At 38.3% G+C, this 27,234-nt stretch overlaps 1 protein-coding gene across 1 annotated transcript in view; it reads left to right on the top strand.

Moving 5' to 3' along the window:
- The window catches only part of LOC126153905 (uncharacterized), a 198,989-nt gene extending 177,214 nt beyond the window's left edge, over positions 1-21,775 (top strand). The window contains exon 9 of the mRNA XM_049916101.1: positions 20,522-21,775. Within this exon, the coding sequence (XP_049772058.1) occupies positions 20,522-20,636 (115 nt within the window). The 3' untranslated portion in view covers positions 20,637-21,775. The remainder of the gene's footprint in view (positions 1-20,521) is intronic.
- The last annotated feature ends 5,459 nt before the right edge of the window (positions 21,776-27,234 follow it).

The following is a 27,234-nucleotide window of genomic DNA, read 5'->3' as shown; positions in this document are numbered from 1 at the left end:
TAAATACCTAGGTGAAATTTTGGAGCCAACCGGAGGAGAGAAAGTTGCACAGAAGATCAGACAACAGAAAATGAAGAGAGCATATGGTATGACACATGAAATATACAATAAAAAATGCATCTCCTCGAACACAAAAATCAGACACTACTGCGCAGTAATTAAGCCAGCAGCACTATATGCTAGTGAAACGCTCACACTCCACACAAAATGTGATTTAGAAAAAATACTAAAAGAAGAACGCAAAATTATGAGAAAGATTTTAGGTCCAAAATTAACAGAAGAAGGATATCGGATACAATCAAGAAGAACCACAGAAACTATATCAAACCTGGCAGCAGACATAAGAAGGCGAAGATTAAAATTTTATGGACATGTCACTAGACTTCCCCCCACACGACTCACCAACAGAATTCTCACTTACATAGAAAAAGTCAAATCAACAACACCATGGATTAGCCAAGTAAAATTAGATTTACAAAAAGCAAATATTGAACTTAAAGATGTCAAAGACAGAAAAACTTTTAGAAATAAGGTGGAAAAGTGGATTGTATTGTCGGAGAAGGAAGCACTAAAGAGACCAGGAACAAAATGGACAGAAGAAAGAAAAAGAAAACATGGAGAACGGATGAAAGAAGTATGGAAGAAACGACGTCAGAAAGCTTTGCGTGATCCTTCTGGGTCCATTCGCGATAAGTAAGTAAGTAAGTAAGTATATATATATATATATATATATATATATATATATATGAATATAATAGAGGGAAACATTCCACGTGGGAAAAATATATCTAAAAAGAAAGATGATGAGACTTACCAAACAAAAGCGCTGGCAGGTCGATAGACACACAAAAAAACACAAACATACACACAAAATTCTAGCTTTCGCAACCAACGGTTGCCTCGTCAGGAAAGAGGGAAGGAGAAGGAAAGACAAAAGGATATGTGTTTTAAGGGAGAGGGTAAGGAGTCATTCCAATCCCGGGAGCGGAAAGACTTACCTTAGGGGGAAAAAAGGACAGGTATACACTCGCACACACACACATATCCATCCGCATATACACAGACACAAGCAGACATTTGTAAAGGCAAAGAGTTTGGGCAGAGATGTCAGTCGGGGCGGAAGTACAGAGGCAAAGATGATGTTGAAAGACAGGTGAGGTATGAGCGGCGGCAAATTGAAATTAGAAATTAGCGGAGATTGAGGCCTGGCGGATAGCGAGAAGAGAGGATATGCTGAAGGGCAAGTTCCCATCTCCGGAGTTCTGACAGGTTGGTGTTAGTGGGAAGTATCCAGATAACCCGGACGGTGTAACACTGTGCCAAGATGTGCTGGCCGTGCACCAAGGCATGTTTAGCCACAGGGTGATCCTCATTACCAACAAACACTGTCTGCCTGTGTCCATTCATGCGAATGGACAGTTTGTTGCTGGTCATTCCCACATAGAACGCTTCACAGTGTAGGCAGGTCAGTTGGTAAATCACGTGGGTGCTATCACACGTGGCTCTGCCTTTGATCGTGTACACCTTCCGGGTTACAGGACTGGAATAGGTGGTGGTGGGAGGGTGCATGGGACAGGTTTTACACCGGGGGTGGTTACAGGGGTAGGAGCCAGAGGGTAGGGAAGGTGGTTTGGGGATTTCATAGGGATGAACTAAGAGGTTACGAAGGTTAGGTGGACGGCGGAAAGACACTCTTGGTGGAGTGGGGAGGATTTCATGAAGGATGGATCTCATTTCAGGGAGAGATTGGGGGGGGGGGGGGGGGGTGTCATCAGTCTTTTGACTGGTTTGATACGGCCCACCACAAATTCCTCCCTTTTGCCAACCTCTTCATCTCAGAGTAGCACTTGCAACCTATGTACTCAATTATTTGCTCTGTCTTCCTTTATACTTTATAGTTTTTCCCCTCTACAGCTGCCTCAGCTACCATGGAAGCAATTCCCTGATTTCTTAACAGATGTCCTATCATCCTGTCCCTCCTCTTTGTCAGTGTTTTCCGCATATTCCTTCCTTCTCCTATTCTGTGCAGAATCTCCTCATTCCTTATTTTTCAGTCCACCTAATTTTCAGCATTCACCTGTAGTACCACATCTCAAATGCTTCAATTCTCATCTGTTCCGGTTTTTCCCACAGTCCATGTTTCACTACCATACAATGCTATGCTTTAGATGTACATTCTCAGAAATTTCCTCCTCAAATTAAGGCCTATGTTTGATACTATTAGACTTCTCTTGACCAGAAATGCCCTTTTTGCCATGGCTAGTCAGCTTTTGATGTCCTCCTTGCTCTGTCTGTCATTGATTATTTTGCTGTCCAGGTAGCAGAATTCTTTAACTTCATCTACTTTGTGACCATCCATCCTGATGCTAAATTTCTCACTATTCTCATTTCTCCTACTTCTCATTACTTTAGTCCTTCTTTGATTTACTCTTAACCCATATTCTGTACTCATTAAATTGTTCATTCCATTCAGCATATCATGTAATTCTTCTTCACCTGCACTCAGGATAGCAATGTCATCAGCAAATCCTATCACTGATATCCTTTCACTTTAAATTTTAATTCCACTCTGGAAGCTTTCTTTTATTTCCATCATTGCTTCTTCAATGTACGATTGAACAGTAGGGGAGGGGGGGGGGGGAGGGAAGACTACATCCCTGTCTTACACCCTTTTTAATATGAGCAGTTCATCCCTTTTATTCCTTCTTGGCTCTTGTACATATTCTATATTACCTGTCTCTCCCTGCAGCTTACCCCAATTTTTCTCAGAATGTCGAACATCTTGCACCATTTTACGCTGTTGAACCCTTTTTTCAGGTCAACAAATCCTATGAACGTGTCTTGATTTTCTTTAGTCTTGCTTCCATTATCAACCATGACATCAGAATTGCCTTTCTGGTGCCTTTACCTTTTCTAAAGCAAAACTGATCGTCATCTAGCACATCCACAATTTTCTTTTCCATTCTTCTGGATATTATTCTTGTCAGCAACTTGGATGCTTGAGCTGTTAAGCTGATTGTGCAATAATTCTTGCACTTGTCAGCTCTTACAGTCTTCATAATTGTATGGATGATATTTTTCCAAAAGTCAGATGGTATGTCCCAGACTCATACATTTTACATGCCAACATCAATAGTTGTTTTGTTTCCACTTCTTCCAATGATTTTAGAAATTCGGATGGAATATTGTATATCCCTTCTGTCTTAATTGATTTCAAGTCTTCCAAAGTGCTCTTAAATTCTGATTCTAATAATGGATCACCTATTTCTTCTAAATCGACTCCTGTTTCTTCTTCTATCACATCTGACAAATCTCCCCCTCATACAGGCCTTCAATGTACTCTTTCCACCTATCCTCTCTCTCCTCTGCATTTAACTGTGGAATTCCTGTTGCACTGTTAATGTTACCACCCTTGCTTTTTTGTGTCACCGAAGGTTGTTTTGACTTTCCTGTGTGCTGAATCAGTCCTTCCAAAAATCATTTCTTTTTCTATTTCCTCACATTTTTCATGCAGCCATTTCATCTTAGCTTCCCTGCAGTTTCTATTTATTTCCTTCCTCTGCAACTTGTATTTCTGTATTACTAAAATTCCTTGAACACTTTTGTACTTCCTCCTTTCATCAATCAACTGAAGTATTTCTTCTGTTACCCAAGGTTTCTTTGTGGTTAACTTCTTTGTACCTATGTTTTCCTTTCCAACTTCTGTGATTGCCCTTTTTAGAGTTATCCATTCCTCTTCAACTGTACTGCCTACTGAGCTGTTCTTTACTGCTGTATCTAAAGCCTTAGAGAATTTCAAGTGTTGTCTCCTCATCCCTTATCACTTCTGTATCCCACTTCCTTCCACATTGATGCTTCCTGACTAATCTCTTGAACTTCAGCCTACTCTTCATCACTACTACAGTGTGATCCGAGTCTATACCTGCTCCTGGGTATGCCTTACAGTCCAGTATCTGATTTCAGAATCTCTGTCTGACCATGATGTAATCTAACTGAAATCTTCCCATATCACCTGATCTTTTCCAATTATACCTCCTCCTCTTGTGATTATTGAACAGAGTATTCACTATTACTAGCTGAAATTTGTTACAGAACTCCATTAGTCTTCCTCCTCTCTCATTCCTTGTCCCAAGCCCATATTCTCCGGTAACCTTTTCTTCTACTACTTCCCCTATAACTGCATTCCAGCCCCCCATGACTATTAGATTTTTATCTGTTAATTATACTCTGGCTGGTAGCCTTTTTTAGTGGATGTAGCCTTACACATCAAGAGTTTAAAGAACATACTTCACACACCACTCAAAATGCTGGTAGTCTCCCAAACAGATTGATAGCCAGCAGTTCACCATTCTTGTTATGAATAATATTCTGCAAGTCTCCTTGTACTGCAGCAGAATTATACTTTACTTTTTGACATATGTCACAAGAAGCCATTTTATTAATGTTTCCAGATGCTTGCCTGCATATTACATTTTCCACTCCTCTTTGCCAAAACTTCTATACCTAAATAAAATCCCCTTATAAATTATATAAAATTGTGCAATTTTCTTATGTCCTTTAATTCCAAAGTTGATTTTAATTAACTTCAAGGTCTGGTCTCCGTAAGTCCTTACAGATGTATTTGGTCTTATTCTCTCCACTCACTTATTTCATGTACAGTATTTGTAGTTCTTTCTCTACTCCATTCCATTTACTTTCTTCCCCAACCAGTGGTAACCTTGACAAGGCATCAGCCCCATTTTGTCTGTACTTTTAACATATCTTCTCATAATAAGATATTTATACTTACACAAAAAATCTGGAATCTGCATCCTCTTTTCCTCATTTAAATGACCCATTTCATTTATTTTGTTATATATTACTTGTTCAGTACACATTTCATAACATATCTAATCTATCCTTTGTAAATGAGCCTTGTCTTGCCTCCTTTCAGTTCTTTAAATTTTGTTCTCTTTCTGTTTCCACCTGCATAAAATTCCACCACTCTGTCCTTCACAAAAGTGCTACAGTCATGTTTGTACAAGAAATCCATATCCAAAATTATATTCAATGCCAAAACCTTTGTCACATAACAATTTATATTAAAAAATAATCACTAATTTTGAATACCAATGATATTTCTTTGCTGATGGGCTTACCAGATGCTCCAGTTGTTGTCTTAATCTTTACTCCTGTAACTGATAGTTCTATTAACCTTAAACATTTAATTTGTTGCCAAAAAGATTCAAAAATTGGAGATAAACTTGAGCCAGAGTTTAATAAGGCTACATCTGCAATTCCTCCCACATTGATATAAATTATTGACTGCTTCAGGTCTGTTTAATAATAAATCGCCTTCTATTTCACTTCTGCTTTCTTCCTACATAATCCAAATACCTTTACATCTGCCTCCAAAATACACATCACTATCCACTTCAAAAAGATCCTTAATGGCACTTTAAACAGTCTCTTCTGCACTTTGTTCCTCCAATTTATTGGCAGTTTTAAATTTTAATTCATCCCATTCATCAGGCAACAAAGCTTTGTGTAATTCTGCATATGATCATTTTAATCACAATCAGCCTTCTCCTGTCCTAATCAACTTCAATTGACATCATTCAGACTTGCATGCTCGCCATTTAAAAAAAGCATAGGTTTCAGTTTTATCCTCAGGGCAAACTATAGTAGTTTCCATATGATCACACATTTCCATTTCTACAATTAACTCATAACCATAATTATCACCTAGGTTCCATATGATCACACATTTCCATTTCTACAATTAACTCATAACCATAATTATCACCTGCAACCACAGGCACATCAACATTATCAACAAATAATTCACCAGCATCTGCTACATTATCACAGACACCATACCCTTTACACTACAATGAATAATCCTTTCTTTACTTTCTGCACAATTCTCCCTGCAATTCACTGTAGACTCTTTCCTTTCTTCCTTTCCTTTCTTCATCACACTCATTGTTACTGTGAACATTGGCCCTTGTTTCCATATTCGCTTCTGTTTCCCCTTTTGATGAAACTACAACATCTGTCTCTGATATGTCAATGAATTTTGTTGCACTTAAACCAATATTGTCCTCTGATTTTGTTGCTCTCTTAAATAATCTCATCAATGCTAAAATTGCATTGTTCTATTACTGGTATTGACCTTTGTGCCATTTTCTCTTTTTATCTCTGTTTCTATGATTATTAAATCCTCCCCAAAGCTTTCGATTACTTAAGACAGCATTCATATGACACTTCTCAGTTTCTTTATTTTCCTTGCTAATTTTATTCCTCATCCCATCATGTCCTTGTCTGATGCTGTTCACATCATAATTACCATTCCCCATGCAGACATTAAGTTTTTTGACTGCCTATCCTGTCTGTTTGCATCTGGCAACTTGTCTATTCTCATACCTTCCCTATCACTCCTCTGTTCAAAACTGTCCCTTCTCCCTCCAAAATTTCTGTTATCCTTTTGTGGCCTGCTTCTCCAATCTCTATCCTGATTATTTTGACCATTTATATCCTCTCTCCACCTGTTATTGCGATTAATTACTGTGATTTATTACTGTACTCCTTTTTACTATTTACCCTTTCACAGTACCTGCCATTCGTTCTCCCTCTGTTCCATATATCTAGGTCTATAACAAAAACCCTGTCAATCTTCTCCACACAATTTAGAAATTCCTCCACTGACTTTGTTTCACTATGAATCAAATCCCATTGCAAGTGCTCTGTTAACCTTTTCTTTACTATTGAAATTTCTGTTAGCACACCCAGTGGTCTATCCAAGCAATGTAATTTATTTAGTTCTCTAACAAACAAAACCCCTCTCATACTCTCCTTTCCACTCTTATAACTAAGTCCATTCAAAAAGTCATTCTGCAATCTTAGTTGTTTTGCCTGACCTCCATATTTATTCAAGAACAAATTTTTAAAGATCACAAACCTTATTTGCATTTTGGCTGCCCATGTTTAAACACCCCCTTCCAACGGTATCTCAACAAATTTTATTCCTGCCACATCACTCTTTCCAGCCAACTGCATGGTACTTACTTTCCCCACTAAATAGTTTTGACTGATATCCATGTCATATAGAACATCTCAACAACATATTTCCATTCCCTGCTGCTGCATTCATAATTGTCTCCCTCAATACATTAATTTCCCCTTCTAGTTCCCTTTTATTATCGCAGATCCTCTTATGAAAGTCAGAAATTCCCACTTCAATTAATTTAATTTCTGCCTCTGTCTGTCTTTTAAGTAATGTGCAGTTTTGTACCTGCACCTAAATTTTCCCCACAAGGTTACTTTGCACAGCTTCTGTTTCTTCTCATAACACTATTTCCACCCCTCTACTCTATTAGTGAGTTCTGCAACCCTTTCAACATTATTTTCAAGCTTATTTTCTACTTCTGCAAATTTATTTTCCAGCTGATCAATTTATTACACACAGCACTGATTATATTTCCCAGCTCCTCACTATTCTTTCCAATTTTAGATTTTATCTCTTCAAATTCATCATCAAAACCAGATTTTATTTCACCAACTGGTTTCTCACTTACTGTCTTTATGAATGAATTCAGTTTACTTTCTGGCACCCATCCCTCTTTATACTTTAATATCCTAATGCAGTCAATTACAATCGCAACAAATCTGTACTACCACTATCCTGAACCACTTTATCACAAGCGGCTTGTCAACCGCCCAATCTTGCCGACAAAAACCTTCGCTGTTCCAGTGACAATGATCAGAAAACTATATTCACTACACCAACGACAGCATCAAAAGACCACTCTGCTTGCCTACTCCAGAGCTCAGTCACAAGACCATCTACTGCAGTCAAGTCTGTTACTTTCCCTGGTCCTCCTTATGGAAAATACATGTTACACTGTTTTGTATACATTATGAAAATTAATTTTTTAAATCATATATATATACATCTTATACTATAACTAAATGTCTCTTTTAATTTATTATTTTACTTTTGTTCAGAAATGAAATCTCAAAAGTCGAAGGTCATTTCTTTTTTTTATGAATATTGCAAATCATACTTATGTAAATATTATATCTTAATCTCTACTGCAATGTCAACATGTTGAAGCTAAATAATAGTGTTTGTACGCAGAATTCTGTTGTATCACAGCTTAATTAAAAATAATAAATAATTAAACATTTTGCTTTATATTATGTCTGCTAATCAATGTTATGTATTATAAATAAACAAACATTTAAACTTTAATGACATCTAAATAAGCTGTCATATAAATTTGGTAATAATTTTATTGTGTTCTAGGGCTTCCAAAAATTCCAGAAATGTCCTTATATTATCTTTACCTTAACTGTAGGCGGTTTTGGCTATTTTAATACATGAACAATACTTTTAATGAAACACATCCGTTGCCAGGCCACATTGACATTCACCTCCTTTGTCACCAGGCACATTTTCCTCAGGCTTTCCCCGGTATCATGCTCTGTCTGTGGACAAGCCAGTACTCAGCCACTTCACACATGCTACATCTCTGTTCAACTTCCCCAATTCACCTAGCCCAGCCATACACAACAAAAAAACCAGTTCTCCACCACTCGCCTCTGTATAGCGCTCAACAGATAAGCCTAGCTGCTGGTTTGTCACAATTTCTTCTGATATGATCGGTTGACATAAGTTTGTTTCACTTAAAAATCTTGTGTTGAAGGAAGTACATGGGTGATTATCTGAGGATTTGTCACTCACATGTATAATGTTTGCAGTGACATAAGTGTAATGATTCATATGTTTGTAAACTTGTACAGTGGAATTCCTTTATATAAAAGGAATGAATTGTGGACTATGGCACATGGAGACAGCAGCATTTTCATTAAATGCAGGGGCATCAGTCCTGATTCCAAGCTCATCTAGCCTTTTAACATTAGCCAATATCATGTTGCTTTGGTAATAATGTAGCAGGGCTGAATGCAAGGATAAAACACAGCTGTTAAATTTCCTGAGGGTGTGCAGCTCTACTGCATTGTTTAATGATGATGGCATCCACTGAAATAAATTATTTTGGAGGTGAAACAGCCCCTCATTTGATTCTCTAAGGAGGATGTTGTACGAAGAAAAAACAAATCTGAAGTCCCACAGGTCAGAGCATGGAACGTTTTGATTCCTTAAAAGGGTGAATGGCATTTCAGACCACAATGCACAAATTTTAAAAGTAAAACGTTTTTGTACTCAAACAAAGGTTATATATAATTACAAACTAAGTAGAAAAGTTAATCCAATGGCAATAGCGAATTTTTTAAATCTTGTTTAAGAAACAAGATTACAGGATGTTTATAGTGCTGCTAACATAGATGAAAAATATAATGCTTCCCTTAACACAATTCTCACGCTCTTTGAAAGCTGCTTTCCATTAGAATGTTTTAAACAGGGTACTATTAGTAAAAGACAGCCTGGGTGGCTGACTAGTGGAATAAGGTTGTCATGAAAAAAAGGCGCCTTGCCACGGTTAGCGTGGCTCCCCACGCCCTAGATTCGAGTCCTGCCTCGGGCGTGTGTGTGTGTGTGTGTGTGTGTGTGTGTTTTGTCCTTAGTGTAAGTTAGTTTGAGTTAGATTAAGTAGTGTGTAAGCCTAGGGACTGATGACCTCAGCAGTTTGGTCCCATGGAAACTTACCACAAACTTAGACAGACAGATTCATGACAATTGAGCTACAGTAGTCCATTACAAACAGTATTGTAAGATGCTTAAAAATGTTATCAGGTAGGCAAAGAGTAGTGGTACACAAATAGAATACCTAATTCACAGGATAAAATGAAAACCATATGGTTAGTTCTGAAGGAAGTGTCTGGTCAGAACCAAAAGGTTGATCATATAAAGTCAGTATTTAGTGAAAATATTTCTGTTACTCATAAGTTAGACATGGGTACACTATTTAACAGTCACATTTTGAACATAGCTGGTGAAATAAATAAAACTTAGTTTCTACAGGGAATCATATAACACTGTTAGAAAATGCCTTTCCAAGACTGGTATCTGAAATACTCCTCTGTGATACTGACAAGGGGGAGATTGAGTTAATAATTAAATCACTAAAGACTAAGAACTCTCAAGGATATGATGGAGTATCTAGCAGATTACTAAAGTACTAAGTTGTACATGTTAGCCCTGTGCTTAGCCATATTTGTAATTTTCCCTTTAGGAATGGTCAATTTCCTGAACGATAAAAGTATTCAGTAGCAAAACCACTTTATAAAACAGGAAAGGGATAATGTATACAATTTTAGGCCCTTTTCTATGCCATCAGTGTTTGGTGAAGCTATTGAAAAAGTTGTATATGTAAGGATAAATGACCATTTCACTTCATATAATTTGCTGTCAAATGTACAATTTAATTTTAGAAGTAGTTTAACAATTGAAAATGCAATATTCTCTTTTCTCTGTGAGGTACTGAATGGATTAAACAAAAGGTTTCAAATGCTAGTCATATTTTTTAATTTAGCTAAGGCATTTGATTGTGTTGATCACAAAATATTGCTCCAGAGATTGGACCATTATGGAATTAAGGGAGTAGCTTACATTTGTTTCAGCTCTTACTTCAAGAACAGACAGAAAAAGGTCATTCTCCATAGTATTGAGAATGGTTAGTGGGGTCTGAAGGAGCACAGTTAAATGTGGGTTGCCCCAGCAATCAGAGCTGGGGCCACTCCTGCTCCCTATTTATATAAAGGATATGCCTTGTAGTATTACAAGTGATTCTAAACTATTTCTGCTTGCTGACAATACTACCTTGGTAATAAAAGACATTTTGTGCAATGTTGGCACTGTTTGAAATAGTGCAGTCCAAGACATGAGTTCATGGTTTGCAGAGAAAATAAACTAATGTTAAATCACAGTAAGACTATGTTTATATAGTTTCCAAAACACAGTTCAACCAAATCTGATGTTTTTAAATTACACAGAATAGGCATATGATTAGTGATACTTAACAGTTCAAATTTCTAGGTGCTCAGATAGATAGTAAACTGTCATGGAAAGCCCAAGTTCAGGATCTTGTCCAAAGAATTAATACTGCCATTTTTACAATTTAGAACAGTACCTGAAGTAAGTGATAGTTCAACACAAAAAGTTATCTATTTTGCTCATTTTCATTCAGTTATGATTGTATGTCATTATATTTTGGGGCAACTCTTCCTATTATCAAAGGGTATTTCTGACTCAGAAATGGGTGGTTTGGGCAATAAATGGTATAAGTTTGCAAACCTCTCGTTGACCCCTGTTCATTAGTCTGGGTATTCTGACACTGGCCTCTTATTATATATATTCTTTACTGTCATTTCTTATTGACAATTTCAGCTCATTCCCAAGAATTAGCAGCTTTCACTCAGTTAATACTAGGCAGAAATCCAATGCATTTGGATCATACCTCCTTGACTCTTGTGCAGAAAGGTGTGCAGTATTCTGCTACATCCATTTTCAGCAAGCTACCACAAGAATTGAAAAATCTTACCAGTAATCCATGCACTTTCAAATCCAAACTAAAGAGTTTCCCCATGGGTCATTCCTTCTATTCTGTCACAGAGATCCTTGAAAACTTAAGCTAATTCCTGGGTTATATTTTTGTTTACATAAACTTATAGCTTGAGATCTTTTTTGGATTCATAAACATTTTATTTAATCTGTTATTAGTTTTCTGTTGTAATTTCATGTGCTGACATATTCTGTGACCATGGAGCTCTGCTTCTCAATTTATGGAATTTATCCATGGAACTAGACATTTAAAACAAAATCAATAAAATGGTCCAGGTAGATTAGAAACATTTTAAAAGAGAAATGGATAGGTTGAAGTTAAATGTAGTCAAAAATACCAAACTGCAGAAGTGGAAAGAACAGTATTTCTGGCCATGTGAGGGGGTATCAATACAAAATCATATAGGGATAATGAAGGAGTAGGTCTAATAATGAACAAGAAGAGAGACATGAAGGTGAACTATTATGAAGAACAGAGCGAATGGATTATCACAAACCAAAATAGACAGAAACACACCACAGTAATAAAATAATACATGCTACTAGCTCTGTAGGTGAAAAGATATTTAAAAAGGGTATGATGAGATAAAAGAAATTCGTCAGTATACTAAGAAAGGAGAAAATTTAACAATTTTTGGGGGCTAGAATTTAGTAGTGGGAAGAGGATGAGAAAGAAAAAGGGCAGGAGATCATGAAATGGAGGAAGAATGGGGAAGCTGCCAACCAGAATTTTTCACAGAGCACAGTTTAATCATTGCAAACACTTGGTTTATAAAAAAGAAAGAATATTGTGTAATGCAGAAGTTTTCAGATAGATTGCACTGATGTATACAGAGAATTAGAAGTAATGTTTTAAACTTCAAAAGAGTTTCAGGAGCTGTTGAGCACTCAATCAATAATTTATTAGTTGCAGACATTGCAGACAAAAGGTTCAGGTACTGTAAAAAAAAGTAGGAAGCTAGAAGATGGGACTTGGATAAGTTAACACAACTGGAAACTTTTCAGGATTTCAAAGATAGTATTAGGCAATGACAAACCAAAACATAGGACATGAATACACCAGAAAAGGAATGGAAAGCTTTGTGAGATAAAGTAGTGAATGAAATAAAGGAAGATTTACATAAAAAGACAGGTCCTAGCAGAAAATCTATGATGACTCAGGAGATATTAAATTTGAATGAGGAAAGTAGAAAATATAAAATACAGCTAAAGGAACTTGTAAAATGAAATACGTATGTCTAAAAAGTGACTGTCAGCAAGTGTAAAGTGGCAAAACAAGAATGACAAAAGGAGAAATGCAAAGCTGTAGAAGCATGTGTAACTATAGTTAAGGTAGATGCTGCTTACATGATAATTTTAAAAAACTCTGGAGGATAAAGAAGCAGCTACATTAACATCAAGACCACAGAGGGCAAGGAAGTTCTAAGCAAAGAAAGGAAGGTTGAACGGTGCAAAGAATAAATAGAAGGGTTATGGAAAGGAAGTAAATTTGATGACAGGTGTGAGTATTACGAAAATGTTTGTTTAATAAGTCATGGTTGCAAGATGGTAACAGTTTATCTACAGAAAGCTGGTAGTAGCTGACCTGGAGGAAAGTCAGTTTGAGTTTTAGAGATATAGGAACATTCTAAGTAATACTGACACTATGATTTACCTAAGAGGATAACAGAAAGTCTGGGCTAGAATGACAACAATATAAAATTGATAGATTACCACCAGATAAAGAAGGCATTGAGTGGCAGACCCACACACTGAAAGAAGACTGTTAGATATCATATACCATCAGTAAAGTCCTCCTTCAGACATAGAAAAATACACACACACACACACACACACACACACACACATTCATACATGCACAACTCACACACATATGGCCACTGTTGTTTTTGGGCGCTAAAGCATGAAAGTGGTGAGCAGCAATCTTGGCTGAGGGGTAGCAGAGGGGCAGAAGACAAATGGGGCATTGAGGGCGAGGGATATTGGGGTATGGATGGAGGGGGGAGGGAGATGCTGTAGTGCTGCCTGTGCGAGTGTGCAGGGATATGATGGGACAGTGTGGTGAGCTGCTAGTATCAGGTGTCTCTGCTATGGAGGAAAACTGGAGAGGAGAGAAGCAGAGAAGGGAAAACTACTATGCAGATGTGCTGGGTGGATAGCAGGTGTGGGTAAGGCTGGAGTGGGAGCAGTAAGGGGATAGAGGCAAGGTGGAACAGGGACTAGTGAAGTCAAGTACACCACGATGCATAGCATGCTCAGTAACTGGATGATTCAGCTGTCTCTTGGCTACAGTTTGGCAGTGGCCATTCATGAAGACAGCTTGTCAGTGGTCATACCCACATAGAGTGCTGAACAGTGGTTGCAGCAAAGTTGGTAGATCACATAGCTGCATTCACAGGTGGCTCTGCCTTTCATGGGTTACGAGATGCTTGTGACGGGACTGGAGTAGGTGATCGTGAGATAATGTATGGGTCAGGTCTTGTGGCTACATCTTTTACAGAGATGTGAGCCACCGGGCATGGGGTGGGAGCAGGGGTGGAACAGGTATGAACAAGGATGCTGCATAGGATGGATGGATGGCAGAGGAGGGGACAATAGTAGGGACAATATCATTCACGGTCACTGTGACTGGCTATCCCCTCACCCACAATTACATCTCCTTTGAATGCATCACCTACAAACAAACACCATGGTACATTCATGGGCACCTGCATGGCAACATCCTATACCAAACTCTTCATGGGCCATCTGGAGCAATGCTTCCTAACCACCCATAATCCCAAAACCCTCACCTGGCTCAAGTTCAATGATGACACCTTCATGATTTGGACTAACAATGAGGACACCATATCCACATTCCTCCAGAACCTCAACACTGTCTCCTCCATTCATTTCACCTGGTCCTTCTCAGTCCAGCAAGCCACCTTCCTGGAGGTAAGCCTCCAGCTTTCAGATCCACATCAGACCTACCAACCACCAACAATACATTCATTTTGACGACTGACAACTATTCCTCACCAGGAAGTCTCTTCCATGATGCAGTAATGAGTAATCCCTCATCATATGTGTTGAGGTTCTCACAGAGGCTTTCATGGACAAAAGTTACCCTTCCTTTCGCAGACCAAAATTATCCTCACTACCTTGTTCAGAAACAACTGCACCTTATCTCTTTAGTTACCTACCATCCCTCACATACCATAGCAGGTCATTCCCATTTTCAAGAAGGGTCATAGAAAAGACATGCAAAACTTTAGAACTATATCTCTGACATTAGCCTGCTTTCAAATTTTGAAACGTGTTTTATAACTATGTATTACAACATTACTCGAGATCTAAAATCTCCTCTGTAGGAAATAACATGGTTTTCAATACCAGTGATCACGTGAAACCTAGCTTGCTCAGTTTGTCCATGAGAGCCATAAAGCATTAGATGCTGGTGCCCAGTTGATGCTGAGTTTCTTGACTTCAGAAGACATTTGACACAGTTTCACCCTACTGCCTAATGAACAAAATACGAGTGTATGGAATATCAAACCAGCTGTGTGTTTGGATTGAAGAGTTCTAGCAAATGGAACACAGCATGACACTCTCAACAGAGCTAAACTTGTGGACATAAAAATATCTCCAAGCATACCCAAAGGGAGTATTATAGGACCGTTACCACTTGTAACAGATATAAACAACCAAATGAATAATGTCAATAGTTCCACAAGGCTGTTGCATACGAGAAGTCACAGTGCCTGAAAAGTCCCACAGATGATTGACGCTTGGTGCAGGGACTGATAATTTACCCTCAACATAAACAAATGTAACATACTGAACATAAACAGGCAGAAAGACCCACTACTGTATGATTACATGATTGCAGAACGATCACTGGAAGCAGTCACATCCATAAAACATCTAAGGATATGCATGTGAAACAATTTAAAGTGGAATGACCACATAAAATTTATCACAGTAAGGCAGAAGCCAGACAGATTCATTGGAAGAGTCCTCAGGAAGCATATCCCACTCACAAAGAAAGCAACTTACAAAACCCTTGTTTGACCAATACTTTGATACTGCTCATTAATCTGGGATCTGTACCAGGTAGAATTGATATATGAAATAGAAAAGAGCCAAAGAAGAGAAGCAAGTTCTGTTACAGGTTTATTTAGTAATCATGAAAGCTTCACAGAGATCCAGAGGCAGGTGATGCAAAGAGAGGCATTCTGCGTATGGTGTGGTTTACTGTTAAATTTCCAAGAGTGTGTATTCCTAGAAGGGTCAACCAATATGTTGCTTCCTCATACGTATATCTCACGAAATGACCATGAACATAAAATTAGAGAGATTCTGGCTCACATAGAGGCTTACTAAGAACGTTCTTCTCACAAACCATTCTCGCCTGGAACTGGAAAGAGGTGGGGGAGTGACACTAGCAAGTGCCCTCGACCACACACCATAAGAAGATGGCTTGAAGAGTATAGCTGTAGATGTAAACTGGTCAGAAAGGAGTTCTCCCTTGTGACTTAGTACCACCCAGGACTGGAGCAAATGAATCATGTTCTCCATCAGGGTTTCATCTATATGCAGTCGTAGCCTGAAATGAGAAATATTCTCCACACTCCTCCCTCAGTGGTATTCTGCCACCCACTTAACCTTTGAAATATACTTGTCTGTCCCTATTCCACCCTTGTTCCAAACCCCTTGCCCCATGACTCATATCCCTGTAAAAGACCAAACCTTGAGACCTGACCCATACATCCTCCCACTATGACTTACTCCAATGCTGCCACAGGTACCTTCTACAAAACACTGTCCAACATTCTATGTGGGCATGACTACTAACAAGTTCTCTGCCCACATTAATGGCCATAGCTAATGCGTGACCAAGAGACGGCAGGACCAACCATTTGCCAACTTCATAAAATACATACGGCTGTTGGTAAATTATTCCATCAAGAAATTTGCCAAGTATGCTGCTCAGCATGATGTGCTTGAGCTCAACAACTGCTTCACAGCCTGTGCTATTTGGATTCTTCCCACCAACACCAGCTATTCTGAACTGCATGGATAAGAACCCTTCCCATAACATATCCATGCCCTGGCCTCAAACTTTGCTAATCCCTGTCCCCACCTAACTCTACCCTCTTCCTGGTCCCACTCCAGTCTCACACACACCTGCTATCCCCTCAGTGCATCTGCACAGTCCCATCTCCTCCTCTGCTTCTCATCTCCCTCCCCACCCTTCTTTTTCCTGCACTCCCCTTCCCTTTAGTACAGTCTCCATACGCTGATCCTATCTCTACTACATGGCTCCACATTCTCACAGGCAGCAATTGCTGCTCACTGCAGACTGGCCTTAGTGCCTGGAAATGTTAGTGGCTGGAATTAAAGTTAAGCCAGAAGAAATAAGAATTTTAACTTTTGGTAATGACATTGCAATTCTGTCAGAGATGGCAAGATGAAGATATATCAAAATAAAACAAGGGTAAAGGATTGTAGTCAAATTAAATCAAATAATGATGGGAGAAATAGTTTTGAAAATTATAGCTGAAAGTAATTGACGAGTTTTGCCCTTTGGGCAGCAAAGTCACTGATAACTGCAAATGTACAAAGGATAGAAAGTGTAAACTTGAAATAGCAGCTGAGCTTTTCTAAAAAGGAAAATTTGTAAACATTGATTATAAATTTAAGTCTTATGAAATCTTTTCTGAAAGTATTTGTTTAGAGTGAATCCTTTTTTGAAAGTCTGTGTGGCTGATAAGCAGTTTATTTAAGATGAGAACAGAGGCTTTTGAAATGTGGTGTCACAGAAGAATACTAACAATTAGATGGATAAGTTGAATAACTAATGAATAGGTACTGAGTCAAACTTAGGAGAAAAGAGCTTTATGGCATAACCTGACTAAAAGATTAGTTAGATTGACTGGACAAATTCTGAGGCATTAAGAAATAGTTAATTTGCTGATGGAAGGAAGTTCATGTGTTGGGGGCTTGACTGTAACCAGTTCATACAAATATTGGGTGCATTAATCACACAGATACAGATGTAGAGAGGGGGGAGGAGGAGAGGAGAGAGAGAGAGAGAGAGAGAGAGAGAGAAAAGAAACTCTATGGGATAGATTATTAGTGTGGGGAGCAACATCAAACCACACAGGCATGGAACTAAGATAGGTAAGACACAGCATGATACTTCTTGTAGCAGTCAATTTACAAGATTATCAGACTTGTTGTTGTGCTTCCTCAACAACAACTCTCATATCAGAAGTATGTTTATTCCAAATGTTTAACTCAGCAATGTTCCTTGTAATCTACACAGTTTTAGGAACATACTTGTTCAGAGAGAGAATATAGTACTAGTAATGACCACTAAACAGGTCACAGTCTTATTACAAGACTAAGTACACCATTACAAATATTGCCGAAAAGGATACTTCACATCAGTTTGACATATTAAGATTACACACAGGTGGAGTTGGTGGAAAGCCACTAGATTACCAACACAATTCTCAACATGAATTTACGTTGAAATACAGCAGTTGAAAGACTGCTGACACGGTTGTTCACCAAAGGCATTACATGCAACCAATATAGTGTTCAAGCAATTCCCACACTTAGCAACAAATACATATAACTTCTTTTGGGACAAAAGAAAGAATAAGGTGCAGACTAGCTGTAGATGCACAACTGTAATGGTGGTGACGTATAGGTTTGGGTGGCCTAACTAAAATCTTTTTAAGAGATGAGAGGGTTAAAAGTATAAAAACAGTAAAATACAACAAGAATTAAAATATGAAAAGACAATAAAAACTCGAGAGGGTGTGAATTCATATTGCCCCCCCCCCCCCCTCCCATACACACCCACACACACACACACACACACACACTTAGGGACACCAAATTCATGTTGATAGACAGTTCTGAAACTTATGATAAAAGGATAAATCCTTTGGAATGATCTAAAATAGTATAGCAGGTAAGTGTGCATGGCTGATCACTGGATCAATGAACCAGGCAATCTGCAACACACTACATGAAAAATTCAACAGTGTTACCACATCCATTTTGTCATCATTTGCATGGGCAAATGTCAATATAGTTTTGCCCCCACCCTCTTATTAAAATATAAAACGCATCAGTTACAAAATGTGGCATACAGTGAGTTGCTACAGCCAGATGGTTGAGTGTGAGCCCCTCCTCCTCCCTCAGCTATATGGCTCTCTGAGTCAGCAGCAGGATGACAGCTGACAAGGGAATGTCTCATTTGTCACGCTGAGTTCCTAGCAGGAATTCTTGGTTGCTTATTCATTTCCCGAGACTCCCCCATACCCCAGTACACAACATAATGAAACGTGTCATTTCAGGTGTTCTGAGCATACGATTATTTTAAATGTTCTTGGGTAGTCAGCTAGGTGATGTCATCCAAATGATACAAACTGATTTTTTGTCGCCTTCAGGCAGTCCTAATGACTGGTTGTCTGAAGATGGCAACAAGTTAGTTTGCCAAAATATCACACCTTTTGGACAAAGCCAACCATCTACATACCTGAGAACATTTAAAAAACAAATTATACATGCATCCCTTGCTGTTGAGAAAGCAGTGTTTTTCCTGCACTGCTGTATCGTTTAATCTGCTGGATACATTTGCTGTAGTACTTTTAGGGGACTAAGAAAACTGCAGCAAATGAGAAACATTTTGCTTTGAAGAAAAAACTGCTGCTTCTTCAACAGCTAGGGAAGCATATATAATTTGTTTTTTAAATGTTCCAAGATATTCAGCCAGTTGGCTTAGTCCAAAAGGCATGACTTATTGTCATCTTCAGACACTCAGTCATCAGGACTACTCAGGTGCCTACAGAACTTCAGGATCACATGCAGTTCTGTACTAAATACCCATTGACTGATTGGGAAGGTAAATTCTGGGGCCATTGTCAGAGAAAATGACTGAATAGCCAATAGTCATGTATATGACATGGAAATCATCATGCTTATCTAAACTGTTACAAAAAAAGTATTTAAAATTAACTTAGGTGTGTATCCTTCTTAAAGCTTGTAATGTCCAAAACTATCCTGAATCTTTTAAGAAGCCAAGATGGAGACTTACTCCTGCTTAAGTGTAAAACTTTGAAATGGGCTATTTCTGTCTCTAAACACTAGTAGTTCACAAAAATCCAAAAATGCCTTCTTCCCCGAGTAGAGTACTTGTGGCATTGGCTCATGGCAACCATTGTTTGGATGTAAGTATGGAATATTGGTATAAATTCATATGTTTGTATAATTTCTGTATCTTTCATTGAAATAGAAAAGCTCTTTTAATAAAAAGAACTGCTTTCTCTTCAAAGAGCAGTAAACTCACAAGAAGTGTCTGGTGATGTGTTCCATCTGTCAGAAGACTGTCAGCAAATGAAAGAAATTGTGTATATGAGAATGCTATCCACTTGCACATATTAGAATATGCCTAACTTAAACAGTGGAGTGGTAGTTTACACACATTGCTCTTAATATTCAGACTCTGGGTCTTAGTTAACACTACAGTAGACAACTTTATCAATACCATGGCAATGGATTGGATGAGTAGCTAAAACTATGGAAAATTTTGATAGAATACATGAATGTGGTAATTTTGACTGTTGGTGGAAGAAATCAAAAGAGCATGGTAGTGGTGAAACATCTTACTGTTTTATCTTGGTAACAATACATTATTGTGAAATGCAGTTAAAGTTATTGGGTGGGCTGCCAATTCCAAAGGCACACATTAGTTACCTTGCTGTGCCACCTATAGACTACACTTCTTGGGACGTAGGCCTGATATACTTTTCAGATCAACTCCACTGCCGTTCACTCTCTTTAATTGTTTTCCTGTCACATATCATTTTCGTCTTTTCATTTCCAGGATAAAAGTCATGTTTAGTTTAGTTAGCCAGTCTGTTACTATGGTTCAAAGATTTTTGGCTAAAACAAGAGCTATTATATATAATAAAAATCCATCTCTTACATGATTTTTGACAGAGTGCATCATTGTTGCTGCAGGTATGTGCACTGCTGGCGGGCCTGGGGTGGAGCTCTGACTATGGCTTTGAGGTGGTGCCCACTGTTCACATACTTTGATCCAGCAACCTCAGCCTGCCGTATTGGCTTTTGCTGAGAGATGCTTTGTAGCTTCAGTATTTTATTACACTGACAGCACCAAAGGATAACACATTTGATACTTTGTTGGATATAAAAACTATCACCAAAAAACAAAAATGTAATAATTTACAATCTATAGGCAACAATATCTTATGTATCACTGTAAAAATAACACAGCAAAATTAAAATGTGTCTCATAATGAGGTACTGTGCACAGTATATTTAGGAGTCACTGGCATAAATCTTCAATGTGCTTTCAATGTCAATACATTTTTTGTTCAGCTTCATTTATTGACAAAGGCACACATGAATATAATTTTTTTTTCAAAAGCTACATTCTGTAAACCAATAAAAATAAAAAGTAAAAACCTACACACTAAAACAAAAAGAAGGGGAAAGAAAAAAGAATTGATATAAATGAGTAAAAGCATCACACAGTCTTCCAAAAGTCTGATTGTCGCTTGTCTTTAGTTTATTTTTCTAGTGCTGATTTCGATTTGGAGAGTTGTAAAATCTTTCTGTTCTTGTAGGTGTTTATACACAGTAGAGAATACATATCTGTGTGCCCTTTGTATGCTATTAAGAATTGCCTGTGACAGCCACTGAGCACAACAATAGATGAACTGTATCTTAAATCAGTGTTATAATCATAAATCATCAGGATCATTTTGACTGGAGAAAATGCTTGTCTTTTGCTCCAATTATAAAATTCCTCCAAGTTAAAGCTGAAAAACAAGTTTTGACTAGATGATCTCCTTTATCATACATACACGTTCTCTAGATGAATCAATGAATGACAGCAAATATTCAAGTTAATGAAAAACTGGACTTAATTGCTAACAGCTGTATATGCTATCACTGTAGAAGTTGTATTAAGCTGGGAGTCCACTATAAATGCTCTCCTATAGCAATAATTCCATGACTCATCTGGTTAACAGCACCCTGTGAATGACATGCATGTAATGCTTCATAATTATAATTACATTTAGCAGTAAATTATGAAACTGGGTTCTCTAAATTAGCTTTCACTCATGTTAACACTATTCTCAGATACATAGATGTAGTCCTTGCTCATTATGAGTGTAATAAACAAACCAATTTTGCCACAAATATTGACACTTGCTGTGTTTGGAAAAAAAGAAGCGGAAAGGAGGCATGTGTCATTCCTTTCCATTTTCTCATCCCTTAGACAAGAAAGCCAGGCTTGATATTTAAACTCCTGATTTCATTCTGTATACAAGTTTCAGTGAAATGTGAATATCTCTCTCTCTCGCTCTCTCTCTCTCTCTCTCTCTTAAGACCTTGCAAAACTGGCATTAATAATTATAATAATTACAACTGAATTACTGAAGTATTACTTGCAAGTTTACGATCACTTATTCTCTATACTAATAAGTAGTAGGCTATTACTAAGCCATGTTTCAAGTGAACTTTAGAGCTTACCTCTGCCCACCACATACACTAATTACCATCATTCTGTAACCATGCTCATGTCTCATATTGATGTATCTGACTAAAACTGAACTGTGTAGTGCTTATCTTTATAGAAAAGGCCAACTTGTAATTAGAGGTTGTACAAAGGTATTAAAGAAAACAACTTTCTGTACCCAACAATATAATGTAGAAACAGCCTTGGACCTTACTGTATTGCACATGGCTCATACCACAACCAATGCGTAAAACTATACAAAAAAAAGTTAGTCACCCTTAATCCATGACATTACATTCTGTACAATGAGACATTATCTGAAATTAAACACTGACCTTCATTAAACCAAGTAGTTACCTCCTGTCATTACAGAGTAAAACTCTGAAATGTATCATTAAACTACACTATCATCCCTATTAAAAATAACTATTTTGAATGGAAACATCATCTTTTTCCAGGAAAAGTATGACACTGTCCAGCCCATAAATAAATTTCCTCAAAAACCGTTTTTCCAAATCAATATTACTTATTATTAGGTAAAATCTTGAGAACTAATGGTGAATGATTACTTCGTGGTCTGTACTTGTATATCTTATCCAGATATCCACTTCACATGAACTAAAAAATGCACTCATCCTCTCAAAAGTCCACCCATCTGAAACATAAAATCTCAGCATCTAGAAGGTGTCCTTTTCAGTGATTCCATTGTATATGAACTTTCTCTCTCCAAAGCCCATCTCCCTCAAAGACAACACAAATCTGAGCTAACAAAGTCAAGAGGTAACCAGTCATCAGGAGCTGAAAGGTGAGGTACTGATCAGGTCACTGAGGCAGTTGCCATTTGCAGTTTTATACTAGTTGGTACCCATGAGTTCTGGCAGGACTGTGGTAACCATGGAAGGAGTGAAATCTTCCAAGCCTGCAAGTTATTTGGTTTCACTTTCAATAACCAAAGATAAGGGTTACTCCGTGGTAGCTAATGACATGGGTATGTTATTTTTCTGGAGTGCCAAAAGTGTAGCTGGTTCATGTATCACAGACAAAGAACTTTTTTCTTGGACAATGTACATTTGTCAGCACCTGTAGAAAGAGTGTCAGGGTTCCAGATATGCAAACTGTCAACTGATGTTGTGGTGTGGATAAACTGTTTTTTTCCCTTTATTTTGACATATATGAGAGCATTTAATATATAATCTATGATGTGTATCAACTGGACTACATGAGTGACAATTATGACTAGAGACTGCATTTGCTGAAACTTGAACAAATACTGTGGTCACCTGCACGTGAACAATATCAGCAGCAGTCCTACAGCCACAGCACATATGCTCAGCTCTGTTCAGTTCATTGTGAGACAAGATCAACATTTGTGGCATTAAGGGCACTTTTAATACTAGATTCTGTATAGAGTGCAATTTGTTAACTGTACACAGTTTTTTTTATGGGCTAAGCTATCATTAGACATCAGAATGGAGAAAAATTGTTGCACAGTACCATTTGATTTTATGTAACCGACTATACATACACACTATGTGATCAAAAGTATCCAGACACCTGGCTGTTGTCTGCCCCTGGTAGCTGAGTGGTCAGCATGACGGAATGTCATACCTAATGGCCCAGGTTCGATTCCCGACTGGGTCAGAGATTTTCTCCGCTCAGGGACTGGGTGTTGTGTTGTCCTTATCATCATCATTTCATCCCCATCGACATGCAAGTTGCCAAAGTAGCATCAGCTCGAAAGACTTGCACCAGGTGAACAGTCTACCTGACAGGAGGCCCTAGCCACACAGCATTTCCATTTACTTACAAGTTCGTGGCACCCTCTATCAGTAATGTTGGAATTCAACATGGTGTTGGCCCACCCTTAGCCCTGACAACAGCTTCCACTCTCACAGGCATTCACTCAATCAGGTGCTGGAAGGTTTCTTGGGGAATGACAGCCCATTCTTCATGGAGTGCTGCACTGAGAAGAGCTATTGATGTCGGTCGCCAAGCCTGGCGTGAAGTCGGCGTTCCAAAACATCCCAAAGGTGTTCCATAGGATTCATGTCAGGAGTATGTGCATGCCAGTCCATTACAGGGATGTTATTGTCATGTAACCACTCTACCACAGGCCGTGCATTATGAACAGGTGCTCAATCATGTTGAAAGATGCAATCACCATCCCCGAATTGATCTTAAACAGTGAGAAGCAAGAAGGTACTTAAAACATCAGTGTAGGCATGTGCTCTGATAGTGCCATGCAAAACAACAAGGGGTGCAAGCCTCATCCATGAAATACATGACCAAACTATAACACGACTGCCTCTGAACTTTACTGTTGGCACTAAACACGCTGGCAGATGGCGTTCACTGGGAATTCGCCATATCCACACCCTGCCATCAGATCGCCGTATTGTGTACCGTGATTTGTCACTCCACACAATGTTTTTCCACTGTTCACTCATTCAATGTTTACACTCCTTACACCAAGTGAGGTGTCGTTTGGCATTTACCAGTATGATGTGTGGCTTATGAGCAGATGCTCGACCATGAAATCCAAATTTTCTCACCTCCCGCCTAACTGTCATAGTACATACAGTGGATCCTGATGCAGTTTGGAATTCCTGTGTGATGGTCTGGATAGATGTCTGCCTGGTACACATTACGACACTCTTCAACTGTCGGCAGTCTCTGTCAGTCAACCAACAAGATCGACTTGTACATTTTTCTGCTGTACATGTCCCTTCACATTTTCACTTCAGTACCACATTGGAAACAAGGACCCCACGGGTGTTTAGGAGTGTGAAAATCTCATGTACAGATGTATAACACAAATAACACACGGATCACCTGACCATGTACGAAGTCCGGGAGTTCCGCGGAGCACCCCATTCTGATCTCTCACAATGTCTAATAACTACTGAGGTCGCAGACCTGGAGTACCTGGCAGTAGGTGGTAGCACAATGCACCTAATATGAAAAATGTACGTTCTTGGGGGTGTCCGGATACTTTTGATCACATAGTTTATTTGTACATACTGTGATATTGTGTATCTTTCTGGAAGTTGGACAATATCTGTAGATTTGCTGAACAGCATTTCCAGAGTGAACTTTCCTGATTGCAGGACGTACAGAAGAAGCTTTTTGCAAAGTACATGAAATTATTCAAGATCATTAAAGAGAATTAGCAACTTCAATCACTGGAGAGCAAGCTGACAATTATTTGATACATGTCACTTCTAATCACTTAAGTAGTTGGGTAATGATGACCATTCAGTGGCTTTCATGAACATTGAGTAGTGTATTCTCAAACATATGGAATGAGACAATTAAATCTGCTTTTGTCATTAGTTATTTATTGGATGATATGGGTCAGCAAATAGTGTCAGAATTACACCTAGTATGAAGGACCATCATAATACAGGGTGTATCAAAAAGAATCATCTGATTTTTAAAAAAATCATAACTCTCATATTATTTGAGATATGTGCATGAACAATATGCTGTTGGAAAGAGTAAACTCTCAAGTTTTACAATGGTTCCTGACACTAGGTAGCAGCAATGTGAGCCCACTTCAGTTCTAGTAAAAATGGTGTCAGGACAATAGAAAGTGTCTTGTATTCTACGTTTTGCACATTGCGAGTTAGTAATAACTGTTCAGTGTGACTTTCATAATAGGTATGTTGGGGATCCTCCTACAGCACAGAGCATTGGACAATGGCATGAACAATTCCAAGAAACGGGTTGTTTGTGTAAAGGCAAATCACTGGACCATCCCCGAGTGTCTGACACAGACATCAAACACATCAGCCATAGTTTCACAAGGAGTCCACAGAAATCCATTCGCCGTGCAGCTCGACAGCTCAAAATGGTCCTGATAGCCATCTGGCATGTGTTGCGTTGATGTTTATACATGAAACCATACAAAATTGAGCTACTGAAAGCTCTTCCTGAGGGTGACAACATGTGGAGTTCTGTAATTTCGGTCTTGGCAGGATGGAGGATGACAGTTTTCTTACATGCTTAGTGTTTAGTAACGAGGCAAAATTCCATTTATATGAAAAGGTGAACCATCATAATGTGAGAATATGGGGTACGGAACAACCATATGAAGTTGTACAACATGAGAGGGGCTCTCCAACATTTAATGTGTTTTATGCAGTTTCATGAGAAAAGGGGCTGAGAACACTGTTACAGGAAGCACATATCTTGATATGCTTGAGGACTTTCTTTTCCCACAGTTGGAGACCGATTCACCACACTGGCATCTGGAAGTGTGGGAACTTTTCAATCAAATGTTTACTGAATGATGGATTGGTCGCACTGGACCAAATGATTCGGCCTTACATTACTGGCCTCCAAGGTCACCAGACCTGACTACATGTGATTCTTTCTTGTGATAGTTTATAAAAGATTCTGTTTATGTGTCTCCATTAGCAACAACAATGAATGAGCTGAGACATTACATAACAGCAGCTGTGGAAGCTGTAACTCAAGATTTTCACGTTGCAGTGAGGGAACAATTTGAATACCACATTGACATATGCTGTGCATCTCAAGGGGGGCATATTGGACACTTAGGAAAAGGTATGGAGAGGAAAAAAAAACTTTTTGAGTTTCCCGTTCATCAAAAAACAAAATTCATTGTATATGTTTATTAGTTACAGAAATATAGATGAGCTAAATCAGATGATTCTTTTTGATACCCCTGTATTTACATTGTTGAACCTATTATCATAGTCATGAAAAAATGGAACCCTGAAGGATTACATCAAAATATACTAGATGATACTAGGAAGGAGGAAGAAGTGACTGACTTATTTTGAGATTATCACTTGCAGTGATGGAAAAGATGACACTAATTACACAGAGAGACATTTATGAAGAACATCTTTTTTGGATGAAATTGTTTCATGAGCAACTGAATAATACAGTGAAATGATTTCCATTTCCAGTATCCAGAATGAAACCTGGGGTTCTGGAGTTCAGATATTTACTGTATTTGTAGAAATAATTGTCTGTGATTCTACTGAACTGCAGATTTAGAATTTCAGAGGGCAATGGAAAACAGGTTTTATTGTCTACCAGGTGGTTCAAGAAAAATGTGCCATTTTCTTGGCATGATGGAAGTTTTAGTGCCAACTTGCAGTCCAGGCTGACTGCGAGTTTTATGGGACACTGCTGAAATAGTCCCCAAATTTCT

The sequence above is a fragment of the Schistocerca cancellata genome, chromosome 2 (assembly GCF_023864275.1).
Source record: "Schistocerca cancellata isolate TAMUIC-IGC-003103 chromosome 2, iqSchCanc2.1, whole genome shotgun sequence".
Lineage (NCBI taxonomy): Eukaryota > Metazoa > Arthropoda > Insecta > Orthoptera > Acrididae > Schistocerca > Schistocerca cancellata.
The sequence above is the reverse complement of the archived record's forward strand: the minus strand, read 5'-3'. Positions and strand labels throughout refer to the sequence as shown.